The sequence below is a fragment of the Rhinolophus ferrumequinum genome, chromosome 9 (genome assembly GCF_004115265.2).
Source record: "Rhinolophus ferrumequinum isolate MPI-CBG mRhiFer1 chromosome 9, mRhiFer1_v1.p, whole genome shotgun sequence".
Classification (NCBI taxonomy): domain Eukaryota; kingdom Metazoa; phylum Chordata; class Mammalia; order Chiroptera; family Rhinolophidae; genus Rhinolophus; species Rhinolophus ferrumequinum.
Window position 1 is genome coordinate 43,118,591 of NC_046292.1, and position 18,177 is coordinate 43,136,767.

The following is an 18,177-nucleotide window of genomic DNA, read 5'->3' on the forward strand; positions in this document are numbered from 1 at the left end:
AGAAACAGTCCTTCCACACCATTCTTTCCTCTATAGCTTTGCTTTTTCCAGTGAGCTGTCAGCTTCCAGGAATATGGAAATTCAGGCATTGTGCCAGGAAGGGTTAGCCTATTATGTACTCTTCAGAACATGCTACACAGATGGCTGCCTTCTCTGTACCTCCAAAAAATTTTTCTTGCTTGTATCAGGTGAAGGATTTAGCACATATGTATTAAGTTTCTAGTGGTACTATCACTCCTTCAGTATAGTTACGCCACTTATGGCTCGTTGTGTCCTGCCATCTATATGACATCTGAAAAAAATTCAACAATGAAAGTTTATAAATTTGTTTGCTTTCAAAATTTAGACCTCACAAAATTTCACCTCCTCTGTGGAGCCCTCCTTGATACTCCCCCACCTTCTTTCTCCCACTAGATTAGATCAGGTTCTCCTGTTAAAGGTTCTCATTTCTTTGTCTACTTCAGAACATTTTTGGCTATTTGTTAATATGTGATTTTAGGTGTGATTGTTTGATCAATTTGTCTCCTCAATTCAACTGTCAGCTTCTGCGAGAGCAGAGGACCAGGTCTTTTGCATACCGCCGGCTCCCCAGGGCTCCCTAGCATATGCAAGGGTCATAGTGACTGAATACTAAGTGTTTAGTGAGTGAGTTAGTGTATCTGTGTGAGTGATTGAATGAGATGTGCTTAGACTATTGGCTGTGTGAGATAGGTTTCTCTTTAAAACTGCGTGAGCAACTTAGGTTATCCCGTTTACCCGTGGCTATATGGACAAATCACACTCATTCTTTAGTGCGTCCATTCAGTCAGTATTCATCGTGGTTGGATACATGACTGAATGTAGACTAGGTGATACAGAGATTGTTAGGGCTGGTTTTACTCTGAAGGAGTTGCTGGTTTAGTGCGAGAGCTAGAGAAGTGAATGGGCAAAGACAATTACTGTGGGAAATGTTAAGATAAGGTATATCCTGATTGGAACTTGGAGAACAGGCCTTGGACTCAGCTTGTCCTCCACTGAGGCTTCGTGAAAAGGGACAATGTAAGCTGAGTGAGGAAGGTTAACTAGGAGTTAGATGTGTAACAGGGAAGAAAATTCTGGGCAGAATGGAGCAAAGAGGTCAGTCAGTGCACAGGAAGTCAGCAATCAAAGCCCGCTGTGGGAAACTTCAATTCATTCAGTATTGAAGAATGGAGAAAGTAAGAGTGGGAATGGCAGGAGGAAACGAGTTCAGCATGGTCATATCACAAAAGGTCTTTTAAGCCCTGTGAAAGATTGGACTTCTTGCTGAAGATGGTAAGGACCGATTGAAGAGTGTTAATCAGCAGCTGAGAACATCAGATTTTATTTTATGAAGTTTGCGTACAGTTAAGGAGAACAGATGGGAAGGCAATAGGACTATAGGGAAGACAAATAAACCGTCTATTACACAGTGTGATAAGGGCTGTCATAGAGGACAGCTGTCTGCGCTGGGAGCTCAGAAGAGAACTCCTCACCCAGCGCTGGGGACTCATCCCAGGCTAAAGGAAGTGTTGGAGTTATCAGGGTGAAGAAGCTGGGAAGAATTTTTCAAATAGGAGTAGGACAAAGGCAGAGAAATGTGCAAGAACATGATTTTTGTTTTTTTTTTTTTTTGCCCAGAGAACTGCAAATGATGTTTTATTGCTGGAGTGTACAATGCTAAGGGTGAATGGATGAGAAATGAACCTGGAGAGGAAAACGCCTTCCAGATTTCAAGTCTTCCTCCTAGTAAACATTACTTTAGACTGGAGTCTCTCTCTCATATATATCTGTATTTACATCTATATATCTATGTATCTATATCTAAATCTATATCTATATCTGTATCTGTATATCTCTATCTATCTATATCTATCTGTCCAAAAAATGTGTACACATTTTTAAGGAAAGAAAAAAACTATTAAAATTGTAATATTCAATATATACCGATAACAAAAGATGAACATAGGTCATGTGTATACATTTTTTTGGCATCTCTCGTATATATTAGGTTGGTGCAAAAGTAATTGCGGTTTAAAAGGTTAAAAATAATTGCAAACACCGCAGTCACTTCTGCACCAACCTAATACACACACACACACACACACCAGGCACTTTTTAAAAACTTTTCTTCTGAGAATTCTGAACATGTACAAAACAGAGTAATATGATGAACACCATTTACCCGTCACGCAACCTCACAGCCACCAACCCGTGGCCAGTCCTGCCCCATCCATAATGCCATTCACTTCCCCTTCTCGTATTATTTTGAAGCAAATCTCAGATGTTACATTATTTTATACATAAATAGTTCAGTATGTATCTCTAAATAAGAAATCTTTTTTGAAATATAACCACAATTACCAATATCATACCTAAAATGTAATTATTTTCAATATCATTAAATAGCTTAGTGTTGTATGTAATTTCTAATTATCTCACAAATGTCATGTAACTATAAATATAGATATAAATACAAATATTTATACGCACTGCTTGATCAGGAGCTACATAAGGAACTGAGAGGTATCTCAATCACTAACTGGTGTAAATGGGGACTTTTCATCTAAAGAGGGATGGAGAACTACCTGGTTTGGTTTATTCTCCTTCAGTACTACTGTAGATATCGGGGAGGCATTTGGCAAAACATAAAGGAAGCCTAGCTTATATTATTGGTTCTACCTCTCTCCCATTTCCTTAGGTCTCTCTGCTCCCTGGTGTGCAAATGGACATACTCAGCAGAGAAAGGATGGGACGACAGTTTCTGGAAGATGATTGGATTGGAAGACTTTGTTGCAGATAATTACAGCAAAATAGGTAAAAAACAAAATAGATCAATAAATCTGGAGAGTGATTATGTGGATGTATATATGAGGATCTTAGTGTGTTTTTGTTTTTGTATGAATTTAAAATACAGGAACACAGCCCTGTTTTAACAAGAGAAGCAAGTTATGATGGGTAGAACATGACTAGTAGTCCTCCTGGTGAGACTACTGGGAACTGAGTAGGGGTGCAGGCTATGAAACTGCACTGAAATACAGAATCGTAGACATTGGGCCACACTGAGGAATTCTTGTGCACAGAGCAGTGAGGGAGAGCATAATCAAGAGGGTGTGTATGGATCATTTCCAGTCATTACAAGGAACACGTTTTGTCCCTTAGGTTCAAGGAATCAGGCAAGGTCACGAACAGGGAAAAAGAAATAATTGAAGAGATCAAAAGAAGGAAGATCAGGAATAAGACCGAAACTGGGACATGAGCCAGTGGTTTATAACGAAGACCATAGCGTCTCCGACTTTCAGTTTTAGGTGGCACTGACTAGACAGTAAAGGTGTGGGTGACTAACAGGGATTTACCTGGTGCAAAGAATTCAGGTACTAGGTACATGTAACAGTAGCTGACATTTAATATTTAAGATTTGCTCGTTCGTTTCACAGAAAGGTATTTATTTCCTGTAGCTACTACTTACAATTCCAGTAAGCTGTTATCAGGTAAGTAGTTATACCTGATTAAATAGAAATACTTCTTTATTGTTTAGTGTTTCGGCTAGGATGGTGTAACAATAAAATTAAAAAGTACAGTGGATTAAATAAGATAGAGGGTTATTTTGTGTGATAGAATAGAGATAAATGACTATCAGGGCAGCTCTGCCGTTCTCCCAACATGGCCTCCAACTTTGGGTCCAAGTTAGCTACTCCAGTTCTCATCAGTTCCCAGCCAGTGAGGGAACGAATGAAAAGGCCCAGAGGAATCCATACTCATTCTTTTGGAGGGAGCATAGCATGGAAATGGGCCGTCATTTCTCATCACATCCCATTGACCAGCATTGTTCATAAGGCCCCACTAGGCTTCAAAGGTGGCTAGGAAATTTAGTCATTGGCTGGGCACCCATGCGTCCATCCATATGATTGGCTAAAACTTGGGAGTTTTGCTTTAAATATTGGTGCACAGCTACTGTGTTTCCCCGAAAATAAGACCTAGCCGGGCCATCAGCTCTAATGTGTCTTTTGGAGCAAAAATTAATATAAGACCCAGTCTTATTTTAATACAATATAAGACTGGGTATAATACAATACGATACAATACAATACAATACAATACAATACAATACAATATAATATAATATAATATAAAATATAATATTGGGAATAATATAATATAATATAATACCAGGTCTTGTATTAATTTTTGCTCCAAAAGATGCATTAGAGCTGATGGTCCGGCTGGGTCTTATTTTCGGGGAAACACGGTAGTAGTGTCTATTACAACTTTGGGTCACCCTTGATAACTGAGTCACATAGTAGGTTATTTCAGTTCTACCTTTCTCTGGTGGCGTCCTCATCACAAACTCTGTTAGAGTTCCAGAATATAAGGGTAGAAACATGAAAGATCCCCGTAGCACCTGTATTGCAGTGTTTTAGATAACGTAGCTTGATTTCTGTGGTCTGTTCAACTCCTAATAGGTAAATCTGGAGAAAAGAACAGAGCCAGGCTGGTCTGCAGAAAGAGCCCTTTCAGAATTTCTGTCGCTCAGTTGAAACCATCTCAGGACCTGAGCTGGTAGAGAAGTGGGGAGGAGCTTGGGAGCAGGGGAAAAGAGGAAGAGGCAAAGCAGCAGTCATTAGTCATCGTCTACTTTCCAAGTCTTTTAGTAGGTGATTGATTTTCTACATTATCTTATTTCGCCTTCACAAACCCATTTGTATAGGTGTTCCTGTTTTATAGCTGGGAAAACTGAGATTCAGTTCCTTGTTCACTGTTAAGTTGTAGAGTCAGTATTAGAACTTTCCTACTAAAGCAGACGGCATCGTTGGGATACACGAGACTGAGGGAATTGCGTTGGCTATACGGGTGGCCTTCAGTGGGATTAGGCAGTGTCCAATATTAAACTCCCAAAGCCAACCTGAGATTGGAACAAGTGTTCATACCTGGACAGGCGTAGGGGTGTGATAAGGGATATCAGTGGATGAGTGGGTATAACTTCACAGGGTATTGATACTTTAAGTCATATGGTGGTTTTTAAAATTCTGGCTGTTCAGACCATTAGGAGTCAGCAACCAAGGAATAGAGTCAATAATTGGTTCTGGGAAATGAGGGAGCTGGCCAGAGGATGGTGTGCCAGGACTCCTGCCAACCAGCCTGAGGTTTGGACAGGGCCTCAGGCCCAGCAGGGGAAATGGGCAGCCAAACAGGAAAGTCGTACTCAACTGAGAGCTCCTGGAGGGCAGGGACCCTATCTGCGTCATCCTTGAGTACCTTGGCAGAGATGCTGATAGATGTCTACTGACTAAATAAATGGGTAAGAGAGCCCTTTTGTGTGCTTTCTGGTATCTTTCTTTAGAAGGACACGAATTCAATCAGATAAAGCCTTACTTTTGGGACCTCATTTAACCTTAATTACCTCTGCCTAGACCCTATCTCCAAATACAGTCACACTGCATGTTAGGGCTTCAACATACGAATTTTGGGGGACACAATTCAGGCCACAGATGCGGGTGCTGGTGTGCTGGTCATTAGAGCTAAGGCAGGGCCACCAGTGCTCAGTCCCCAAGTGGTGTTTTGGAGGCTCCTTGTGGGCTTCCTACCTGGATGAGGAACCATTAGGACTAAGTGTCAAGGGAGGTGCTCTTGTGTAATTAAGGGGTGCAGGCAAATTGGGTCAAAAACACTGAACGAGGAGTTAGGGTAGTTGTACTTCTAACCCCGATAATTCTCGTCATGTGGCTGTATCTCCATAGTCATGCCTGTGAAGGATATAATTAATGGCAGCTATTAAAACGAATGGTTTACTGCTTCTCAGACATGGTGCTATGCATTATAACCATTATCTCTTTACATGTTCCGAACTATGCAATGGAGTTATTATGTTTTTATTTATCCTGTCCAGCAGCTGAAAATCAAGGTTCAGAAAGGGGAAATGTGTCTAATGAATGGTTGCACAGTTTGCAAGTGGTAGGAGCAGAATTCAGACTCGTGTTTGGGCGGTCCAAATCCTGCTCTAACCACTTTGCTATACCAACTTCCAAATGATGCTCGTTGTGTTCATATCATAGTTAGCAAATAAATAGTGATCCTCCTTCTCCTTCTGTGTTTTAAGCACATTTGTATGTGCTTTTATGTACCTTATTGCAGGTAATTCTCCCAACCAGTGGCAAAAGTACGTGCTGTTACCTTGTTTACAGATGAGAATCAGAGAGATAATCTAGTAAATTTCTCTAACCACATGCAGAACCAATAAATCATGTCAGGACTGAAACCTTCCCAGGGGGAGGGCCTAGAAGGAGCTAATAATTTACTAGAACACAAATTTCAACTTCAATTACTTAATTTTTCAAGTGAGTTTTAAAATATATATGTCCCCCCCCCCCAATTTAGTTGCTTTGTCCTGAGTGTCCCTGTGGTATGCTGAACATAGCTTATTAGAACACACATGGTTACCTGTTTACATGTCTTGATTCCACACTAGTCTGTGTGCTCCTTCATATCCAGTTGTTTCATTTATTTACCTTTGTGTTCTTGGTCTTGGCACAGGGCATGGCACATTTCGGTAGCTAAATTATTGTTTGACTAGCAGGTTGATAAATCAATGACAGATGGCTGGTACTGGCATGTCGCGTTTTTTGCTTTTAAAGCTATAATGATATTTACTGATTTTATCAGTATCTTTGCTGACTTGGGTCCAACTTCAACTCTGATTTTCTGGTTGTAGCAGGTCATCAAATAGCGTTGTTTCTTATAATGTTGATGAGGAAAAAAACATCAGTTCCCCCGAAGCCACTGCCTGTGTGTAGTGTTCACATTTCCCCATGTCTACGTGGTACTCCAGTTTCCTCCCACCTCCCAAAGAGGTGCACATAGGTGTATCTAAATTGTCCCAGTCTGAGTTGAGTGTGGATGTGTGTGAATACACCCTGCCAGGGTGAGTTCCCTCCTTGCACCCTGTGCTTCCTGGATAGGCTCCAGGCACCTGTGACTCTGAACTGGAATAACTGGGTTAGAAATTAATCATCTTATGTGTTTTAATTAATCTTTCTTAAATGTATGTATAGCTCACATTTATTTCAGTGTTTGATATTAGAAGTGTTTTGAGTCTTTATTTGGATGTTTGGTGATATTTTTGTGACCAGAAATATGCCGTAGGAACTTAATTCTTTTTTATATTAATTAGCCTATGGGAAAATTGGTTTCATTATACATCATTACACTTAAAGTTGCAGTTTCCATGAATCTATCAACAAGTGAGGACTTACCTATATTTTAACTTTTGGGTGCTTTCCTTCCCTTTGCACAAGATTCATGTTTATGTTATTTTTTCATTTAATTTTTGTTTATTGAGTTATAATTGACATGCAACATTATGTTAGTTTCAGGTATACAAAGTAATGATTCAACCCTTGTGTGCACTGCAAAATGATCACTACAATAAATCTAGTCTCCATATGCATCACCATAAAAAGTTACAAAAAATTTATTTTCTTGTGATGAGAACTTTCCATATGTATTCTCGGGGCGACCTTCAAACATGCATCACAATACCGTCGACTGTAGTCAACAAGTTGCACAGGACATCCCAGGACCTATTCATTGCACAACTGGAAGTCTGTCTCCCACTCGCTTCACCCATTTCATCTCCACCCCCCCACAGTCAGCACTCTGTTCTCTGTATGAATGAATTTTATTTATTTATTTTTTGTTATTTGGGTTTTTTTGTTTTCTTTTTAGATTCCACATATAAGAGAGATCATACAGTATTTGTCTTTGTCTGACTTATTGCACTTAGCATAATACCCTCAAGGTTCACCTGGGCTATTGCAAATGGCAAGCTTTTATTCTTTTTTATGGTTGAGTAGTATTCCAGGTATATATACACAACATCTATATCCATTCATCCATTGATGGACATGTAGGTTGTTTCCATATGTTGGCTATTGTAAATAATGCTGCAGTGAACACAAGGGTAAATACCTTTAAGAATTAGGGTTTTAGTTTTCTTTGGGTAAATACCCGGGAGTAGAATTGCTGGGTCTTATAATAGTTCTGTTTTTAATTTTGGGGGACCCCCCTCCATACTATTTTCTATAGTGACTGCACTAATTTGTACTCCCACCAATAGTGCACGGCGGTTCTCCTTTCTCCATATCCTCACCAACACTTGTTTTTCTTATCTTTTTGATGATAGTCATTCTAACATGTGAAATGATATCTCACTGTGGTTTTGATTTGCATTTTCCTGATGTTTAGTGATGTTGAGCATTTTTCATGTGCCTGTTGGCCATCTGCATGTCTTCATTGGGAAAATGTCTATTTAGATCCTATGCCCATTTTTAAAATCATATTGTTTGTTTTTTTGCCATTAAGTTGTGTGAGTTCTTTGTATATTTAGGATATTAACCCCTTATCAGATATATGATTTGCAAATATTTTCTTCTTTTTTGGTTGTCTTTAAATTTTGTTGATGGTTTCCTTTGCTCTGCAGATTTTTCAGTTTGATTAGTATATTAGCTCTGCTCATAGAGTAATACCTACAGGGAAATATTCATTAAAAGTCCATAATGTTAATCTAGCAGAAAATTTCCAGAGTAACTTTATTAGATTTTGCCTGTTAAGTTAATGGATTTTTAATGGATGTCCTAAGGAGACATATCATTAAGCAGAATATTGCCATACATGAATTAAAACTTATTCATCAAAATTAATTGTGTAATGTTTCGTTTGATTTTCATTTCTGGTGACCTGAACTTGGAGTTTCAGTCTGAACCAAAAGTGGAAGATACTAAGGGGGATGTTAACTCTAAATTGTGACTTTCAGAAACTCCTCTGGAAGCTACCTCCAGACTCCTACCTTGAGGAGTTCTTGAAACTATGAAAAATGAATCTCGGAAGCCTCCCTATGAAGTGTTAAACATTTCCAGTGGACTCATTGCCCGTCAAGATGTGGGCAATATAGTGTAAAACCTCTTAGCAGATTTGAGCAGAGCATCGTGGATTTGAGCATTAATACAATTACCATAATTCGCTCCATGTGGAGCTTTTAGCCAAGTCTTTACCAGCCTTCCTGGACTCATGCAGTAAATAAATGCTTTCCCCGAAAACTGAACACCTCAGCAACTGATGGTCTTATAGAAGGATATTTTTGAAATAAATTATTTATGAAGTGTAAGTTAAGGATCAAATGCAATATTTATATGGTGCTTTTCAAGGACAGGGGAAGAGATTGCCATTGTTTTAAGTAACTACATGCAAGTTTCCAAAACTAAAATGTTGCTACCTAATGCCTTTCTTCAAGAAGGCATTTCAATGGTGTGGTTTGGGAACATTATAAAAGTAAGGAAAAAACATTTTTTTGAATCTAAAGAATAGAGTAGAAATTTCATTACAATCGAAACTATACTAGTTGATTTAATGTTCAGAATTGATGAAGAAAACACAAACCCAGTGCTTTATGTATCCATCGTCTAATAAAATGATCTCTGTCAATAAATTCTGACTTTCAGTTTCATGTGAATCATTCCCAGGTTACCTATCTAATCCAAAACATCTATCAAAAGCAAACAGGAAGGAAGAGATCAGCAGGGAGAAAGGACCCTCAGGAAGATAAGCAACATCCCACCTGTTCTAATCGATTATCCAGGCTCACTTTCAGCATGCCCCAGTTGCTGTTTCACTCCCTGGGAATGTGCTTCACTGTTTTATTGGGGTAGGACTCTTTATGAAACTCATGTGTACAACATGGCTGAATTATAGAGTGATTATTTGCATTACAGGAAGAGCTTGTTATATAAAAGGGTCTAGTGTGTTAGCTTGTAGATCATTCATTATTTGGGTCAGAGAAGCCAGGCAAAGAAGAAACTTAAAGCCCAACTAGAAGGAGTTAGTAACTGTTAAGTGAGAGGCAGAAATGAAGATAAAACGTATGTGAGGGGAGACAATTTCTTAAGGGGAGGGAGACTGTGTGTCTTATCTGGTTTTCTCTCCCTCCATGAGACTGTATTTTAGGCATCAGACACTGTGGGCACAGCCATCTGGCACATAGTAGATACTGATGCAATATTTGTTGAATGAGGGAATATAGGTTTGAATAAAGAATTTGATAAATAAGTTCCTTCATGGCTTCAGTTTTCCCTAATACTTAATGGACTCTCAACAAATTGTTTGCAATTAAATGGTGCTACTAGGTGACAGACAATGATTTCATTTTATAATTTCAGTGTTTGCGGTCCTTTTCTCAATAACATATTTGGCACGTAAGAAGGGACTCCTGTGGAAAACACACTCCAACTTGAATGATAGCCGCGGTCCAGCCTTATTTTTGTAGCAGATCTCTCAAAGGCTTTTCCGTGACGGAGATATTATAAACTCCTTTCACAGAAAAAAAAAAAAAAAAAAACTTAAACTTATTTTAGGATGGTTCAGAATATCACTTGTCCACAGAGTAAAATAAACCGTGCCGTTAAGTCAAGGTGCATTTTAGATATTCTTGTCCTGTAGGCTTAATACTGTAGGTCACTATTGACAAGTATGTGTTGAGGATGTAGACATGCCAGTACTCACTACACTATTCAGTTCTGAGGTCTGAGAACAGTTCACAGAGCCACCTGGAACAACATGCAGCACTGGCTTTGGTTAAACTGGATTAAAGAGCTGGGGATGAGGGTAATCCTACTTTTTTTCTGAGCCCGCTGGACCTTGGGACCTACATGACACAGACTTAGTCCACTCATTGGCAGCCACAGAGCTGAGACAAAGAGACAAGAGACCCGCGGGCTTGGTTCAGCACTTGATCTACAGTTTGAGCTGCTTAATTCAAGAACTCAAAAGGCCCACTGGCCTGAGTACGAGTGGCTCAAGAGAAGAGACACATGCCAAGCCTGCACTGACTCCATTTCCTGGTTCACATGGCTCCATGGATGTTGAGGGTTTTTTTTGTTTGTTTTTTCCAAGTCTGGTGGATCGGCTAAGTGATTCCTCTTCCCATAGATGGAATAAGTAAGCATATAGAAGCTGGAGGTGGGAGTGTCCATGTTAGTGCTACTTTATGCTGGGGGAGAGAAGAGGAAGTCCCCTTGTGGAAAACATGTCTGAGGGGTTTTCACCAGTAATCGTCATGACCAGTGTTGGGAGCCAGAAGCCAGCGATGTGATCCATAGTTGTGGGTATTGTAAAATCCCCTTTACGCTATTAATACCCAATGATCTGAATTTGTCCAGTAGAACTGGACATGTTTACAGGGAAGTCATGCATTTATTCCTTAGAATATGAGACTGTTTTCATTGAAAGCTTTGTTGAAGTGCTGTTGTACATCAGTATCTCAAGCTATAGGTGCTATTTTTAGTCATTTATATTGGGAAGTCTGAAGAAATCTTTGGCCACAGGTAATGCACATTTTTCTAGGCTCTGTGGGGCCTGTCGCCCCACTGTCTCCCATGTCCTGAGGGAGGCCATCCCAGTGAATGCTCTGGACTAAGTTTCACCTTGCCCTTTACTTTGAGCTTTGATCTTACCCATCTCCTCTTACCACCCTTCTCATTCTGTCCAAGCGATAGAACAGGGTCTCCTCCAGTACTTGAGACAAGTATATAATCTCTGAGTATTGTACTGTTTGATACTACTATAAAATCAAACTTTTGCCCTGTGGGGAATAATCTGGAGGTCTTCGTGTCAGTTAGTGATCCGCCCAACCATGCATCCATCCATCCAACCAACCACAGTGAGTGCCTCCTATGTTGCCACGTGCTGGGCTACGTACTAGAGATACAAAAATGAATCATCCCGGTCCATCCCCTTGGTGAATCTCACGTCTGTGGGACAGAAAGAGGGAATAAATCAATAATTTCAGTGTTTTTCAATAAGTCTCGAGATTTCCAAAGGACTGTGGGGAAGCAGAGCAGGAAAGCAGTAACAACTGGAGGTGGTATCAAAGAAGTCTTCTCATGAAGATGGTATTTGAAATGTGCTGGAAATTTACCAAAGAGGGGGAAGTAACCTCTGAGGCAGAAGAACAGCACAGACAAAGGCATGGAGGCCCAGGAGAGTGTTGAGTGTCTATGAATTGCTGGTTGTGGCTGGAGCATTGTGGGCCTGGGGCAGGATAGGAAGGGCACTGAGTTTAATTTCTAATGGGGCTTCTATCTTCCTTGAAGATTGGGCCACTGGTACGAGACAGCGTAACAAGATTGGCTTCATTGCTCTCAAGAGATAGTTCTAATACTACTCCTGCCAATGCTAAAATAAAGTTGAGGGCAGTTTAGGAGTTCTGTAGCTCCTCTGGGGGCGGGGAGGGAAACAGGAGGGAGAGAGAGGGAGAGAGAGAGAGAGAGAGAGACCGAGACCCTAGCCCGTTTCTTTCCTTTAATCACAGGCAGTATCCGTTCCATAAGGTTTGTTGTGAAGCTGAAATGAGGTATCAGATATCATAGGAGAGCGTGGTTTCTGAAGGCTGTAGACACATGAGCTGTTATCATAAAAATGTACTTGGCACCTGGAGGACAATAATCTTCAGTCCCTCCACACTCTGTACCCTGCCTGTTGGGCTGAAAGAAGTAAAACTGTACTCCGCCTTCCTCACCACCCTTAGATGTCCAGAAGTACTGTTTTAGCTGCTGGCCCTTCCAGGAATAGCCCTGCAGAGCCAGAAGGGCAAGGGAGCAGTGATGACCGCATCATGTTGTAAGGCAGTGGCTTTCAGAGGTTTTGCTGCATATGAGGTTTCATGGAACTTCTCCTCCTTTCAATATGGCTTCTGGAAGATATTTGGAAGTCCTGGAAGGGTGAGTTCAATCTATAACTTCCCTTCCCACTATTGGACAGTCAGCGAATACCAGAGCTAAAAGGGATTGTGGAGTTTTTGTCTAATGCCCTCATTTTGTAGATGATGAACTAAGACTCTGGGACGCAGAGTGAATTTCCTTGGTCTTGCAGCATTTTAGTGACACAGCCTAGACCAGAAACCAGGTCTTCTGACCCCCCAGTCCTATGGCTGTTCACTACTCTATACCACCTTTCCTATTTGACATTTTTCCACAAATTTTGGTCATTTGGCCTTTAAAAAAAAAAAAAAATTCACCCAACCCATTGACCAATCTTCAACCTTGCAATTGCAGGCACTGGATTTTGCCCAAGCAGCCAGGGGCTGTTGGAGCTAAGAACATATCGATCAAGCTTGTAAGCAACTGTTTTAGATCAACTAAAATAATGAACTAATATGTTAGCCATTGCCTACTTTAATGGTTAAGAGTTTGGTCACCAGAGTCAGGCAGGCTTGAGTGCAGTTCTGGCTCTGTCATCTGCAAGCCATGCAAGATCTGCCATACGTATTGTTGAATGAGGTACTTGATTTTTCTGAGCCTCCATTGGTATATTATGGAGATGAAAGGAAACAATACGTAAAGCTCCTAGCACAAAGTCTTCAGAAAATGTTATTTCTTACCACCTTAATAACTATCCATTCTCCTGAACTTGAATTCCTCTCTAGGTAATAGGTCATGTCTGCCAAAGCCGGGACCCCTTGAATAATCCATGTAATTATTATCAGCTTTTGACGTTGGGGAATGCCTTTTTCTGAGCTCCACCCTTGGGTTCACAGCTTTTTTCCAAGCAGGAATATAATAAAAACAATCAGATTTCTGCTTCTAAATCATAACCACATTCTAGTCTTACCTCCTCGATAGGTTCCCTTGATCAGAATTACAGATTTTCCTAAATCCTTCAGTCCAATGGCAATTTTTAGCTGTTTTCCCATGAACAAAGAGCACATATCTATAGGCAATTAAAAATGCAGGATACATTGGTAATAATTAACTAGGAAACTCAGTGACTGATATTCCTACAATGCTTCATGACTTTAGAAGAGTAGTTCTTTTCCTGCACTATCACATTTATTTTTCCAATATCAAATTTGAAAAACAGGTTTTATTCCATGTTTACATTTGGGGAAACCAGCAGTCACGAGTTTTCGTGTTAGAAAGACCTGGGATCGAACCCCAGAGTGACCATTTATTGGTTGTATAACCTTGGACAAGTGACTAAACCTCTCTGAGGACTTGATTTCTTTATCTATTAAGAGGTATAGGAATACCTACCTTCCACGATCCTCATGATGGAGTGATGGTGTATATAAAGTCACTGATTCTGGTAAGACTTCAGTAAACAGTAGCTAGACTAACCAATCCAAGATTTAATATTGTATAAAATATTATATAATGACAGATGGAGCTAACATTGGACTCCCCATGGCCAAATCCTATGTACAGCTAAAAAGGACTTTCGATAATTATATTCAAAGGAAGGAAAACTGAGAAGGTTGGGCTGATGGTATGCACAGGAATGATCATATTAATAACTGAATAAAAGGGAGAGAAAACACTCAACTCTTATTTCCCTTCTTTGCTCTCGTTCCTTAACTTAATACGAGGCATTGCACTCCTTGTTGGAGAACAATGGTGAACCAAAGCCAAAAGGATTTCTGCTTCCTGGAGTTTTCAGTCTAGTGGAGACAGCATTAATCAATCACAAAATTGCCACCGAGGTACATGCTACAAGAGTGGGTAAAGGGGGCTTCAAGACTGTAAAGTAGGAAAATGTTTGAGGACGTGATGGTTAGTTTGATGTGCATTAACTCTGTGAACGGGTGGGAACAGTGTGTCAGGCAGAGGGGACAGCATTTGTAATGACTCTGTGGCAGGAAGGAACTTGTTGAAAAAAGGCCAGTATGGCTAGAGTTGAGACAGTTGAAAGGAACAGGATGCTAGATGATGTTGAAATCATTATCCAGAGAACTAGCTTCATTCAGACCAAATGTGGTTGAGAGAAAAATGAAAAAAAAACCTAAGGCGGTATTTTGACTATCGCAGTCAATTTAGATATTCATGCCCAGCTGGGCATCCACAACTATGTAGCAAAACAAGTTTCAGATGTGATCTTGGAGCCACTGAGAATAAAATTGAGTTGCTGCTCAGAGATAAGAAATGGTCATCTATTATTCCAGTTTTCCAGATGTTTGGTTCCTGAAAACTATTGTTCTGTGTGTTTCATGGTAAGGATGTGAGGTATGTTGATTTTGATTATTAGGCGTCTAATTGTGAAGGAGGATGTTGTTAAGAATTAGCCCAGGTTCACTATGAATAAGTCCTGCTAAACTAACCTTAGATGTTGCCTTTTCTTGACATTTCTTTCCTCCGAACATTCTCCAGTCTGGAATTTTGGTGCACAGTACAAACTCCAGTAGCACCTGGGGCTTATATCTTGTCTGTCTGCTTTTGTATCCCCAACTAGACTTTCCATGTTTAAGACTTGGTTCCTCTCTGCATAGTATGGAGCACATCTAAAATTCTGGGAGAAAAATAAGTAAACAGTGACACCTTGCAAAGCTTCATATGCTTTAATCATATTGCAATTAACAGGTCAGTTTTGGACATTTTGTTGTTTTTTTCCCTTTCCAAAGTTTTTAAGTTGGGACTTGCTTTCGGTCTGGTTGGACATCTGACTTCATGCCATTATTGTTATTTAGAGGTCATTTAGGTCAGTGTTCGTGGGAAAGCAGCCATTTCCAGTGATGGTTGCCCTTCTCTGTTGCATGTGGCGTGTCATAGCCATTGCCTCTTCTGCTTAGCTTCTCTGGGCATACTGCTGGTGGGTGGCGACCTTTCCTCTGACTTCCTAGCTCCTCTGCAGCGCCCTTAACGCCAGTGCTATGGAGTTTTGACGGTGAGATACCTATCACCTTTTCAGTTTCCCAGCATGGGCTAACCTTTCTGAGAATCCACATCAGAAGGCTGCTGTGGTCAGGTTGGCAGGTCACTTGTTGACTAATGGCTTCTCCAAGGTTTGTTGGCAGATACTGTAGTGCTGTGAACTCTATTGATCCCCGAAGTTTGCCTGCTGCTCAGACAGCCTCTGTGGGCATGAAGAGGTGGTGAGTCACGGCCCCACCACCCTGCCACCCATCTGTTCTCGTGGCGAAGAAAATGAAGACGATCTCTTTGTGGTATTGTAAAACCTAGAAAGACATTAAAAATTCCGTTAAATTTTCATACCCTTTTAGCTGTTGAAATGTACAATCTATTAGGAGGGGGAGAAAAGCCTCCTGCAGTTTTTTTCCCCACTGCCTTTACTTCAGAGGCTACTTAAGGGACCAGGTAATGATTTTACGATGTTTATTAATACTTCATGTTCTGCTTCCCTCCCCCCATTCTCTTCTACCAAGGACTTTTGTCTTTCAATTCAAAGTACAGAAGCTGCCCAGGGATCTTTAAGATACAGAGTTTGTCTGATGTCATATGAGTATGTTGTCATGTTATGGACATTACATGTGGAATTCTGTTGTTTCAGAGCTGGGTGGGGATATTTAATTTTAAAATGAACTTTGGGGTAATGGAAAACAAATTGGTTTTGGAGCCATATAGACATGAGTTGGAATCCTGGCCCTGCGATTTACTAGCTGTATGACTAGTATCAAGCAAGTTACTTAACCTGTGAGGGCCTAAGTCCTTCTACCTGCCACACTGAGAAAGTAATACCTGAGTAATGCCTGGTAATTAGGATGACCTCACACAGAGCCGTCATAATGCAGGCCTCTAGGGAAAAGTCTTTTTGATCTGAGTACTCAAATGACTTAATTTCCTCCTAGTTTTTCTCAATAAATACTTGTATCTCTCTCTCTCTCTCTCATCTCTCTCTCATCTCTCTCTCTCTCTCTCTCTCTCCTCTCTTTCTCTCTCTCTTGCCATCATATTGAGTAACTGGCAAGATATTCCTCATGCCTTTGGGCTGCTTGGGGATTTAAAGCAAATTTGAGACTCATCTATAGTGGATTTTTAAGCCATTGGTATATTGTTTAGCCCCATCTGAATTTATTTGTTCCCATCTTTGGTTTTATTTCATCTTTCATCCCACTTACCTTATTTTATCTTTGCCTACTAGTTATAAGCTCCCTAAAATACTTTCCAAACAGATAGCACATAGAAAAAAAGTCTGAATGTAGTTGGTATTCAGTAGATGTTTGGTAAATGAATGAATAAATAAGTGTTAGAGAATACACACAAACAAATGCTTCAGAGGAGAGTTAAAACAAATAAAAGGGGGTTGAGATCATGAGTTTGTGCCTTGGAAGTATCCCAATGAAGGCGTGGAGTAAGCAGTTGGGTCTATGCTGAGAAAAGAGATAAGGTGAGAAATAGAGATTTGGAAGTCGTCAGTGTAGATAATATTTGGAGCCATAGATATGTGTGAGAGACTCCATAGGAAGAAGAAAAACGGATGTGGGGGAAGGAATTCCAGTAGTTAAAGTCCAGATAGAGGAGGATGTGTCTGCAAAGGAGACTGAGGAGTGATGGACAGGGACCGGGGGTAACACCACCAGGACAGTTGAGGATGAGAGGGAACAATCCCCAGGGGTGCTGAGGGAGGAGATGCGACGAGGACTAAAAACTGTCCATTTGATAAAGTGACTTGGGGACCTTAGTCATAGCCCTTTTATTCAGTGGGACAGAAGATAAGTGTTGAGGAATGAATCATTAGGACGATGGTTGCAACTAACATTTACCAAGCATTTACTAAATGCCAGACCCTGCGCTAGGTGCTTAATATACGATGTGTGCTAACCTAATCCCTTTCCCCCTTTTTACCGAAGAGGAAAATTGTGGCATAAAGAAATTAGTCACCCAAAGTCACACAGCTGTCTTGTGTGGATTCCAGCCACATGTCAGATGAGTAAGCAACAGGCAAGGCAAGACAGTCAGATGCTAGACTGAGAAAACGAGCTAAGCAAACAGAGCCGGCAAGTTTAGACAACGAAGAAATAGGGTTGTGAAGGAAAGAAAGAAAAATGGGGGCAGTGCCTAGAGGAGAAAGAATAGTTGAAAGTGGAGAGAGTTTCCTGTTGCTTTGTTGGTTGGACTGAGATGGGGAAAGTCTAATTGCAGGTGGGGAGGTTCCAGCCGTGGGTGACAGGTTGTCAGTCGCAGGGAGAGAAGGGACAATCAGTGCTGTTAGTGTCCACAGAGGCTGAGGCAGGAAGGACTTCCCGAAAGGCGCGGGCGTACAGGCAGGAAGGACTTCTCGAAAGGCGTGGGCGTACAGGCAGGAAGGACTTCTCGAAAGGCGTGGGCGTACAGGCAGGAAGGACTTCTCGAAAGGCGTGGGCGTACAGGCAGGAAGGACTTCTCGAAAGGCGTGGGCGTACAG

The 18,177-nt window shown here is 40.8% G+C and overlaps 1 protein-coding gene across 7 annotated transcripts in view; it reads left to right on the forward strand.

Moving 5' to 3' along the window:
- FGGY (FGGY carbohydrate kinase domain containing) overlaps window positions 1-18,177 on the forward strand; it is a 393,115-nt gene that overhangs the window by 149,168 nt on the left and 225,770 nt on the right. For all 7 annotated transcript variants that reach the window (XM_033115796.1, XM_033115797.1, XM_033115798.1 and 4 more), the window contains one exon: window positions 2,699-2,814. In XM_033115796.1, the coding sequence (XP_032971687.1) occupies window positions 2,699-2,814 (116 nt within the window). The remainder of the gene's footprint in view (window positions 1-2,698; window positions 2,815-18,177) is intronic.